Source organism: Crocodylus siamensis, chromosome 1 (assembly GCF_052110815.1).
Source record: "Crocodylus siamensis isolate JL-2025a chromosome 1, ASM5211081v1, whole genome shotgun sequence".
Taxonomy (NCBI): Eukaryota; Metazoa; Chordata; order Crocodylia; family Crocodylidae; genus Crocodylus; species Crocodylus siamensis.
The window spans coordinates 360,719,580-360,732,093 of NC_143395.1; the positions used below are offsets into that span (position 1 = coordinate 360,719,580).

At 39.0% G+C, this 12,514-nt stretch overlaps 1 protein-coding gene across 1 annotated transcript in view; it reads right to left on the reverse strand.

The window, feature by feature from the left end:
- Window positions 1–2,430: 2,430 nt before the first annotated feature.
- VWA8 (von Willebrand factor A domain containing 8) overlaps window positions 2,431–12,514 on the reverse strand; it is a 321,202-nt gene continuing 311,118 nt past the window's right edge. Inside the window, exons 43-45 of the mRNA XM_090050444.1 lie at window positions 11,577–11,675; window positions 10,326–10,564; window positions 2,431–8,996 (exon numbers count right to left, since the gene is read on the reverse strand). Of these exons, the coding sequence (XP_089906570.1) occupies window positions 8,888–8,996; window positions 10,326–10,564; window positions 11,577–11,675 (447 nt within the window). The 3' untranslated portion in view covers window positions 2,431–8,887. The remainder of the gene's footprint in view (window positions 8,997–10,325; window positions 10,565–11,576; window positions 11,676–12,514) is intronic.

The following is a 12,514-nucleotide window of genomic DNA, read 5'->3' on the forward strand; positions in this document are numbered from 1 at the left end:
TAAGGCAAATTCTTTGCCTCCTTTTAAAACTGTTTGAGCACAATTTAACATCCCTGGGGCCACAAAGAGGAAACACAAGTCTCTTGCCAACCACTCTTCCAGATGAGTGGTGGAAGCCCTCATCTGGAAGAGGCGAGTCCTATATTCTAGACCCTGTTTCAAGAACTATTTTATGTCATGTAAAATACATGAGAACACCTTGGAGGAGGGATTGGGATCCAGGACTTGGACATAAGTGCTCTAACAGCTAGGAAGAAGGCTTAGCTTCTGGATTACAATGTGGCTGAGGTGTGTAAGGCATAAAGCTTTCCAGCAATTTCACCGCTGAGGCACTTCTGCGCTAGCACAGGAGAACTGTAGGAGCCAGGGACACTTTAAGTGTTAATAAAACTTATACATCTTTAACATAACATATCTGTTATGCTGCAGAGTAGTTCCATTTTACATGGTTACATCCACAAGAGCACAAGTAGAATCTTTAAACTCTCATCCATATTAATTTGTCTTGTCCATCTAGTACAGGATATTCAGGACCGCTTTGTCATCTAATTCTGCTTTCATTGAAGTAAACAAGAATTTTATTCCTGACTTCAACAAGAGCTCCCTCATGTTACTGTAGAAAGTTGCAGACTAATAGAATTTACCAATGCTGCTAGCTATTTCCCTGGTAGCAACTTAACCGTTCTTAAGAGGGTCAACTTCGAGCCTGTTAACTTTTCAGGTTCATGGATTAACAAGACAATGAGAAAATAACTGTACTTTAATAGGTGTCTTTAAGAATACTGACACAAATTAAAAAAATATCTTTTTAGGTTCATCTTCTAAGCTAAAATCTACCATTGAAAAAGTGGAACCAAGTCTATTTTTTAAAAAAATAAACTAATATTTGTACTAGAGATACAAATGTGACAATTTGTATACAACTTTTAAGTAAACTTATTTTGCTTTATACATTGGAATCTGTTTTCATAAGACTGCATACACTGTCAAAAGTCAGAGGGTAGATCGTACTGGAAAAACATTAACGAAAGAGTTACAATGCCATTCTAACCTTTCAATATGTTTCCAATGAAAAGGTAGTTTGGTTAAGGCTAGAATTTCTGAAGAAGCATTGAAAGCCCATGAAAGTTTTCAGCTCACCTCCTTTAGCAACTTTGGGAAAAAGTCACTTGAAGATTATCGTGCCCGTGTTTTCCTCCTCAACCCCACTTCTGTGACAATCCTAACTGAACAGCATATATAGTGTCCCCTTTATAGATATATTTCTCATCGGAGAAAGCTTGCAGGTGGTTCTATCAATTACTGGTTAAAATGCTTTGGCAGATAATGGATAAGGTCATTTTTAAAAGCATCACTTTTTAGGCAGATTGCTACTTGTTCATTTAGACAAAAATGTACACTATTGTTCTTTTTAATAAGATAGCTGTATGCATTGAAGGAAGTAACACTTTTAATGTCAGGGCAGTACTTTTTGAGTTGGTACAAAGCAGAGATTGCTCTGGAATTACTTGTAATGTAGAAAATAGAAAAATACTAAAAGTCAAAATTGTATTTACTTAGAAATGGTGCAAGACTGGCATTCTAAAATAAACAGTTTATGATTCATTGTGTAACTGGCAAGGAGAACAGGCACTTTAACCTTTAAACTGAGAAACTCTTAGATTTCACCATGGCTCCATACAAGATCTGCAGAGTTGAGAGGTTTGCTTTGCAAGCATGTTATTTTCTAGGAAAAGCTGTTTACTAGGGTTTTGCCCATTCTAGACAAATAAGCATGCATTGTTCAATTAGAACATAAAGGTCACACAACATTCTTGGTGGATCAGATGCGTTTTTACATGACCAAATGTACTGAAGAATCTTCTGTTTTTTCTTATCATCATGAATTTGCAAGGTGTTTCTTAAAGTCTTTATGTCCTGTTAACTTCTTGGGTGCATGAAGGCACCCTGCATACTATAGCAAGAGTTTGGCAAAGGAAAAGCCTGAGACTTCTAGCCTTCATTAAAAGTAAGGTTTGTATGAAGTCACTGCAAAGTTAAAAGTCTGTAATGTAGTTTGTGTGGTGTGCAGAGATTTGTTTAGACCTAAATTAAAGTGAAATTCTTAAACCCTTAGGTGTTTTGCATTTTTTCCATTTAAAAGGCAAGTGCCTCCCTTATAATAATTTGAGCAGAGACAGCAAATGAGAAATAATGACTTTTCTTGCTTGAACAGTTTGCTGTGAAGGTCAGAAGAAGAGTTGATCCTCCCTAGATTACAAAAAGAGTCTGTAGTGCTTTCTGTTGACAGACAGGAAGAATCTAGTGTTATCTCATAGCTGTCCCACACCCAGTGTTCAACTCCTAGTAAGTTTTTAAAGCACATCTTTACTTAGAAAGTAACCCCACTTACTAAAACACCAACACTTGTGAGAAAAACATACAGATTAATAACAATTTCAAAGGAAACTTTATTGATTTTTGTATATCTTTCTGGATTCAGTATATGTTTATAAATGTAATTTATTTCTCAGCAACTTAATCATCTACATCCTCCAATGTATTATAATTGTTTATCAATACAGAGTGGGCAAAGACTACCGTAGAACAAAATGATTTTTATTAGTTGAACTTATTTAATTAATGATTTAAAAAAATCACTGCATAAAAAACTAACTCTACTGCTTTCACATCAGTTATGTTTCTAACCTTACATCAGCAGTGAAGTTATTTTATAGTTTGCAAATAAACTCCCATTTCCAACATATATTTGTATACATATATCTTTTAAATCAGAAATTAAGATGTTATGTCACCACATTAGACACTGAGCTATGGTATTACATTCCTGACAGTGTTTTAGGCACAACATCTGCCAAGGAAACAAAACTAGAGATGCCTGACTTTACATGGGTACCCTTTGAAATACAAAGCTGAGGCTGCCTGTACATGTGCTCAGGAGTGTGTGGGGTGGGGAGGAAAGTGTTTTAAATAGAGCGCTTCCCAGAGAGCCACTCTAATTAAAAGGCCTCATCATTGCATCTATTAAGCCCCTGCATGTTTAAAAATGGTAACAGGATGCTTTAGCTAAACCTTATCCATTGAGGTTTAGCTAAAGTGTCCCATTATTCTTACTTCAATCCTGGGGAAACTCTTTGAAAAGATTATCAAGGAGCACGTCTGTGATGGACCAGCAGCAGGGATGATGCTCAAGGCCAACCAGCATGGTTTCATTAGGGACAGGTCCTGTCAGACCAACCTGATTGCCTTCCACAATCAGGTCACAAAAGCATTGGATGCAGGTGTTGCAGTGATGTAGTCTTTCTGGATTTCAGCAAGGCCTTTGACACGGCCTAACACCCTATTCTCATTAAAAAACTAGGTGACTGTAGCATTGATGCCTATGCAGTCAGATGGATTACAAGTTGGCTGAAGGGTCATACTTAGAGGGTAGTGGTGGACGGGTCTTTTTCAACCCGGAGGGAAGTGGGCAATGGAGTCTCCCAGGGCTCAGTCCTTGGGCCCGCACTGTTCCATTCCTTTATTAGTGACTTGGACAATGGGATGAAGAGCAGCCTGTTTAAATTTGTTGATGATACCAAGATTTGGGGTGAGGTGGGCATGCTAGTAGGGAAGGACAGATTACAGCAGGACCTGGACAGGTTCCAGGGGTGGGCTAACAAAAACAGGATGTGTTTCAATACTGAGAAGTACAGGGTGCTGCACTTGGGCAGGAGGAACCAGCAGTACACTTATAAGCTGGAAAACTCCCTTCTTGAGAGCAGGGTGGCAGAAACAGATCTTGGAGTCATTACTGACTCCAAGATGAAAATGGGCCGACAATGCGAGGTCACGGTCAGTAGGGCTAACCGTACCTTGTCATGCATCCACAGATGTATCTCAAGCAGGGCCAAGGAGGTGATCCTCCCCCTCTATGCAACACTGGTCAGGTTGCAGCTGGAGTACTGCGTCCAGTTCTGGGCACTGCACTTCAGGAGGAATGTGGACAGCATTGAGAGGGTCCAGAGGAGGGCCACCTGCATGATCCAGGGACAGCAGGGCAGACCCTACGTAGAGAGCCTGTGGGACCTTAACCTGTTCAGCCTTTGCAAGAGAAGGCTGAGGGGGGACCTGGTGGCCGTCTATAAACTCATTGGGGGGGGACCAGCAGGGTTTAGGAGAGACCTTGTTTGCCCTAGTGTCCCCTGGGCTAACAAGGAATAATGGCCACAAGTTGTTAGAGAATAGGTTTAGACTAGACATCCGAAGGCACTACTTCACAGTTAGGGTGGCTAGGATCTGGAACCAACTTCCAAGGGCAGTGGTGCTGGCTCCTACCCTGGGGGCCTTTAAGAGGAGGCTTGACGTCTACCTGGCTGGGGTCATTTGAGCCCTAGTGGAAGCCAAGATGAACATGAGTCGTCAGTGTGACAAAGTCATCAGAAAAGCTAACTGCATTTTATCATGCATCAGCAGATGCATGACAAACAGAACCAAGGAAGTGATACTTCCCCTCTATTGAGCGCTGGTCAGACTGCAGTTGGAGTACTGCATGCAGTTTTGGGTGCCACACTTCAAGAGGGATGTGGATAACCTGGAGAGGGTCCAGAGAAGGGCCACTCATATGGTTAAGAGCTTGCAGGCTAAGCCCTACGAGGAGAGACTAAGGCACCTGGACCTCTTCAGCTTTCACAAGAGAAGGTTGGGAGGCAACCTTGTGGCTGCCTATAAATTCATCATGGGGGCGCAGAAGGGAATTGGTGAGGCTCTACTCAGCAAAGCACCCCTGGGGGGGGTCACAAGAAATAATGGCCATAAGCTAGCAGAGAGCAGATTTCGACTGGACATTAGGAAGAACTTCTTCACAGTTTGAGTGGCCAAAATCTGGAATGGGCTCCCAAGGGAGATGGTATTCTCCCCTACCCTGGGGATCTTCAGGAGGAGGTTAGATAGGCATCTGGCTGAGGTCATCTGAACAAAGCACTCTTTCCTGCCTATACAGGGGGTTGGACTCGATGATCTATTGAGGTCCCTTCCGACCCTAACATCTATGAATCTATGAGCCCAGTTTTCCTCTCCTGCCCAGGGTATGGGGTCAGACCTGATGATCTACAAGGTCCCTTCCAACCCTACTTCTATGAATCTATAAAGTCTCCTGGCAGGTATTTTAAAATACACAGAGGCTTAATAGACATGATAGGGGTGTTATGCTAGAGTGTTTTAACTGGAGCATGGAGCAGACTCAATTAATCAAGTCTGCTCCAACACTTGCTAATTAAAACACGAACCAGCATGTGTACAGGCATCCTGTACTATGACTGCTTGGTTGCCCTGATCTTAAGTCTTTTCACACTTAACCCTAGCACCAGCACTTCACATGTATTTGTGTAACGGTGTCTCACAAGCATTTTATTTAAATGTACTGGTACTTATTTAATATCCTCTGCATGTTCCAGGAAAATTTTAGTTTATCCTATTTATACTCTTTCCAGCAATACTGTTTAAATTATAACCCTGATGGTAACAAATACAAACTATCTCAAGCTATGTGAAATGAAAAAGAAATGCATATTTCATTATATACACATACTCACTTAATTTCTTGAATTAAATATATAAAGACATGCATTAGTAGAGGTAGTTTAATTATTTAAATAAAGAATGCGGAGACGTGATATCAGTGGCAGCAGGCCAGAACCCTAAAATGATACCCATTTAATGAAGTAATGACGTTTCCATAAATAATACATATAGGGTTCAAACATTTAAGGTGTTTATACTAAACAGTGAGAATAGATGAAAAGTGCTGTCTACCCTTTTAATACAAAGAAAAGTCTGACTAAATCAAATGGAGGTTTAAGAGGGTCATTGGTACATATCCTGTAAACAAATGAAAGACAACAACCTGTCCAATATCTGCGATCCAGTATGTCCATGACCAGCTAATTGACATGCTTAAGTGAACAGAACTTAAATGTCTATTTGAAAGCTCTGCCACGCTCAAGAACACTGAAGACCATTGTAAGCTTGCTAAATTCTTATATTAATGGGCTGAACATTTGAATAAAATTATTGTAGGTTTTTCTGGGAAGGGAAAAACATAACCATTACTTTGATTCTTCAGTGCTAAACAGATGGATATTGAAGAGATGAAAGGCAGAGAGAAAGGAGCCCAGGGGAAATTTTTCACTGTATTATAACAATTTAAAGGAGCCCTGTCAGGTCAAATATGGCCCACAATTTCAGTCTTGTAAAAATAAACACCTTCCAGAACCCAAATGAAATCATATAATTGCGTGTTTTTTGTCTCAAGTTCCACTCAGTGTTGCTTAAAAAAAACCATTACCATTCCCCTGAAGTATATAGGTTGCACATAGGGCAGCATTCATTAGTACATGGAATCTGAAAGTAAAATGGAATAGATACTACTTGAAAACAAAAATAAAGCTGACTAGTGCAAAAGAAGCTTTAGTAGTACAATAACAAAGAAATCTTGATTTTTTTTTAATCTGAGGTATGTTATATACACTGTCAGCTTAAATATTTATGTTTAAAATCATCTTTTTATAAAGTTAGTTCAAATTTGGATCTAAACTAATGCTTGTTAAACAAATACCACTTAAATTTGACGCTAAAGGCAGTCAAGTGATTACCGATGGGTTCTCATCAATACAAAAAAGTGCTTACCGGTCTAAAGCAGGTGCTATATTTTCAGATATGCATTACACATTTTAATAGTACCTAGCTGAAGGTGGATCTTTATTTAATTTCAGCCAAAGGATTTTCCTTAATTACTCTTCTCCCCAAAGAGGAATTCAAACTTTAACTTCTTTATTTTCATGAATGGAATTATCCTAACAATACTAACAATTATTTGAAAAAATGGTTCCATTGACAGGCTCAATAAATTAAGACAATTGCATTTTAAAACTCCCCAGACAATCAAAGTAGCATCTATTTTGAATTAGATTTATCTGTATAGTTTGAACAATGACTTCAGAATATTTGGGCAAAGTGTATTGTTCTTGTAGGTCAAAGTTTGCAGTTGTTTAAAATTAGATAGAGAAAAACAAAACAAAACACATAAGAATACCACCGCTTCTGAAGTATAGACAGTCATGAAAGTTTGTTTAGTCTGCTTTTAAATCATTCTGTTTCAGAAATAATATTTTAAAATGCCCGAACTTCCAGCTGGAAAGAATCACTTCAATTTAATAAAGACAGAGCCTGTGGAAATTAAGAAGGCACATCTGATCATGGGAAGCAAAGAATTCTATGAAGTGATGAACATCTTCAATGGTCTCATATTGAAATGAAAATTTACAAGATTAGGCCCAATGCTTTTGTGGGATTGACAGGATGGAAAGGGGCAACACTACAAAAATGCAGCATAGTGTGATTTGAAACTGGACTCTTTACAACTTTGTTTCATAAAAAGAGAGTAACAGACTTGTTTCCGCCTCACTCCAAAAAAGCTAGGGGGCTCTTCTGTATAGTTTCAACAGCTGTAGCAAAGTAGCACGGCTCCTGCTAGGCATGTTCAGAGAGCGTGTTCTTCCTTACACTTCTCATTTCTTGTGCCAGGGTCAATTACTATGAGAAAAATGTCTTTTCATTGGTGATGAAACAAATTTACAATGGAGCTTGCTAGGTTGTCTCAGTATTCTTACATCCTTACAGCAATGGCTGAAAAAAATACCAGTGTTTAGCCTGTTATAGGGCTTCACAGTGCAGGACAAATGTCAGCCAATTCAATTAAAAAAAATTCCTGTTTGAGAATGTGCTGAGGGAGGCATAATGTTCAGATGGAAAACATTCATCAAGTGAGAAATGCTCTATGCATTAAGGGCAGATACCCAAACACAGATTTCCCATCAAAGTTAAAATACACACTTTGGCTTTTTCCTTATTGTCTTGCTTTTTTAAAACGTGATTTTCTCACACATGTAAATATGCCTTCAAGATTTGTGTTTTAAAGAACAAAATGGACAGGGCAAAGGGCCCCTGTAAAGTGTATGTAGCAACACCCAGCATATACAGCTCGTGGCAACCAAGACCCTGGCCCTGGTCTTCCACCATCCAGTGGGAAAATCGGGGTGGTTCCCTCTTTTACAACGTTGGCAGGTGGGTCTCAAAACCATTCTTTGTCCTTTCCGTTCCCCATCCTTGAAAAATTACTTGAGAAAGGGCATCAATGGTTTTTAAAAAAATGCTACTTTCCTCTCTGGACTTTGACAACACTGAGCAGTCTGCCTGATCACTTAGCGCATGTTTAGGCTGCAGTATTCTGTGCTATTGTTCCCCAGCATCCAATGGCAAAGGTTCAATGCCGATCAGGACAAGAAAGTAGTCTCAGAGGAAGGAAGGCTTTCCTATCTGAAAAGAGCAGTTTTGTTTGCACATGCTGTTGCTTATATTTCTAATTCTAAACAAAGTGCACAATACACTGGGGTGGATCAGCAGCGTCTGACTTGCACATGGTTGCATACATTGGATATCAGCCTTAGATGCCAGTAATAAAATAAAATGAAAAGATGATGTTTTGGTTCAATTTGAACTGCTAGCAATACAGCATCCAGAATGGTTACAATTTGTCCTTCAGCTGATCCTTTGGAAATCATTCATTTGACAGGACATATTGAACATTATACCACCCTCTCTGGACACAGACCTTCAAGTCACCCTGCGGCTGTACTGGAGAATTTCCCCAAAACCTATGCTACAGAATTGGTTTGGACATTCTGATTAAAGAGCATTTATATGTACTTATATATCTATTTGGATATATAAAGAAACTTAAAACTGATGGCAAATATAATTGGTATCTACAGTGGCAGGTTTATTTTGTCACTATTATGGGTTTAGGGGGCATGCAGTACAACACCTAATTATTTACCAGTAAGGACACTTAGGCACTTGACAACATGGTGGATGTAAAGATCTGCTGCATGATCTGTGGGATCTGCTTGGTATCCATGGCAATAAAAGACCGGCCTGCTGGTAGTGTCCTCTGCAGCCTGTGGATCAGAATGGGGAAGAAAGAATTACCATTGCAAATGATGTTCCCTACAGCAAAGCAGAGTGCCTTAAGAAAGGATGTTTTTACTTCTGAATACCTTGCTGGTACAGTGCTTTTCAAGCTGCTGTCACTGTGCAATTAAAGTCTTGGGAAAGCAACAGTGGGAGGAAACACTGAAAACAGTTATGTCACAGGGGTCTTTTCAGCAAGACATTCAGCCTGTTTCTATTGATCCACATTCATTTATTTTTGTCACAGTTTCTGGTGCATGAAAAATCTCTGTTTAGATTAAGGTACCAGTGACCCAACAAGACTTTAGCAGAGTTGATCATCTCTAGGGGTAACCAAAAATCTCTCTCTGTGGGTGGGTTTTTTTATTTTATTCAAAATTATTATTATACCAACTTGACAAGAGTGTATAGCAAACCATATCTCTCCCACCACAAAGACTTCAGATATGATTGGTAGTTTTACATACTGACTATAAAGGTGATTACATTTCAACTTTCAATCTATGACAACTTAAATTCATGTCATTCTATGAGTAACAGTCCAAAGGTCAAGAGGTTTAGCCTCCTGCATTTTTCAAAGCTTTTTAAAAAATACAAGATATCTCACACAATCCACATGGCTAATGTCCAATCAGTAGTCTCACTGCATATTGTTTCACTGCTTTCAAAAGAAATTAGATCTCTAATAAGATGAAAAATGTGAGCCCTATAGAAGGCGAAACTAATAAAAACAATTCTCTCACATATTTAACTATACACCCACTCATACAGTGCATTGAAGTGATATTTTCCTGGGTAATTTCTATACCCAGTAAACCAGATAATTTTATGGCCTCTATTCTAAAATTAAACTGTGAAAATTGGGAAATCTGTATGAGGAACACAAGCAATACAGAGAGGGAACCTGCAGAAATCAAATGAACACCACTGGCTGTACAGCTGCACATTCAAAACCTTTTACAATTTACATGACATTTTGTGACCTATGTCCCTCAGTGTCAGATCCTATTCCCATTTTAGTCAATGATTTCAACAGAAGCAAATCTGGTACTTTAACTTCAGCTGTAACTGCTGCAGGGGAAATACTAGCTTTGCTTTGTATGCAAATTGCTAGTGGAAGACTTAGGCTATTAGGCTTAGGCTTCCAATGCACAAAGCTAAGACAAAGACGGAGATCTTAGAAATTCTACTAGGAAACATACGCTTAAGTCTAGATCCTCCAAAGAATTTAGGTGACCAATTCCTATTGAAATTCTTCTCATTCATCATGAAAGCAAACTAAATTATATTTTGTGAGACTCAGGAGAACTACTTACCTGTCTGCTTGGTCTCCTAAGGATCCTATGAATATAGCAAAAGCATTCACTTGTGGGTTGATTGTCAAGGCCTGGGCTAACCTTGCTGGTGGGATACCATATCGCTCCAAGTTTGCATCGCTTAAGACTATGACAAAGTACTCATCAGCATCTTCTTTGGCAATTTCACGAACAGCATGCTCTGTCCCTTCCAGTGTATGGTCTCCACTCATACAGAACTGAGCATGTGCGTGCATTATCTGGGGGCAGAACAAATTCAGATGGAAACATAAGTGAGAATTCTTTCACATAAGCATCCATCCTAATGAGCACAAAAGGGAGCAAACATCCTTAAGGGAGGTGTGTTTAGAAATGGGTTCACTGCTCCAGGCTTTAGAGCACTTTATGAATCAGTTAAAGTACATGCAATTTTTCTTACAAACACTAATCCTTGAAATCCAAATTGCAGTGTCAACAGAACAGAACATACTTGGTAATAGGATGAGGAGGGTAAAAAATACTGTGGTGGCTTCAGATTGGATGTCTACATTCCTGTCTATCTGAAGGAGGAAAATGGAGCTTAGTACACTCAGGCCAGGACAAATCCTACCTGTTGCATGCTGGACTAATAGACATCAACATCCAGGTGACTGTTATTACCAAATATTGGTTGATAAAACTTACTTAACCATATCTGTACTGGCTTGTATGAAACAACAGAAAAGAGGGTGGGGGAGGGAATGCATTACTTTTTCATTCAGGACCATATGGATTATAAATCATTTTTTTTTAGAAAGGGGTGAGGGAGCTCAGTCATTAGAATACCTAATACATCCTATACTATAAAATTGTCAAATTCATAAAAAATGCTCTCTGATGCAGTAAAGGTTTCTTAATGGTACTCAGAGAACTTACCCACCTTGCAGTTGTATGTCCTCTTTTGAGCATGTTTTATGTTCAAAAAGCTGAGCAATTCTTCAGGATCACTCTGTAGTTTGCTTCAGCCCCTATTACATCTTAAGACCACTACCACTTATTATTAACATACAGCTTTACATATCTTCATACAAAGGAATTAGTAATGTTCAGGGTTTTCTTTAATCAGTAACAGGTCATGTTTAAACCAGTCCAAGAGGGACACTGCCATATTCTATACAATGACAGCTTTTTAAAAGGTCTCTAAAATAATTTTTCTAGTTTTTCATTTACCTCACAGACTCCCCATCCTCTCCCTTCCATAATTATCAGGAGTTATTTAGCAACACGATTTACCTTCAGAATCTCTAATCTTTGCTTATTGTTTTTAGGAACTTTGTCACTCCCAACCAACGCAATGTTAAAGCCATCGCCTGAATGTCCAACGATATCGTACTGCAAAAAGAGAATTAAATAGTAATATATTAGACTTGCAGGTGACTTGGCTCAGAACCCCATGAGACGTGATCAAATTTGCTTTTAACAAAAAGATAAATCCCAACAGCTGCTTATGTTTCTGACTGGTTTAAAAGACCAACCCTCAATTTCTCGCTACCATTAAACTACCCTTGGCAGATAAAACTGTTCGACATAACAAAAATAAAGAGCAGCTCCTCATTTTTAGGGTCTGACTATCACCTCACTACATCCATTTTAAAGCTTGAGACTTCAATCAATGCTTCACTGTACCCACTGTATTTCAGAGCTAAAATTTTTCACACTGCCCACTTGTTTTTTTACAATTTATTTTTCTGTCCCTGCCATCTGGCAAACAATGAGTAGATTGTTAAAAGTGTAGCTCTGATGTTTGATAAGTTGCTTGTGTGACCTTGTTCTGATCTGACAAGTGAAGAGTTACAAGCCATCCCGCCACCTTAACTTTTCTTAGACTTGCATAAAAGATCAAAACCTATGTCCAACAGTACTCAGAGGGATGAATTCCAAGAGCCCCTTTGCATTTTCTGAGACAGGCCATGCGTGTATCATTTTGCTGTGAAAGTCAATAGCAGTAGAACATAAGCTGTACTGAAATACAAAGATTTCCACTGCAATGAGGACATGCAGAATGGCACTAATGCAAACATTATGTTGAACAAACAGCTCAACACTTAAAAGCTTTTGCTTTATTTGAGATGTTAATCACCACGGTACAAATGCCAAGACAGGCTGAGTTCTAGCTCTGATAATTGTCCATGTCGCCCACCCTCTGTGCTGGGGGTAGGTGTCTGACGCAC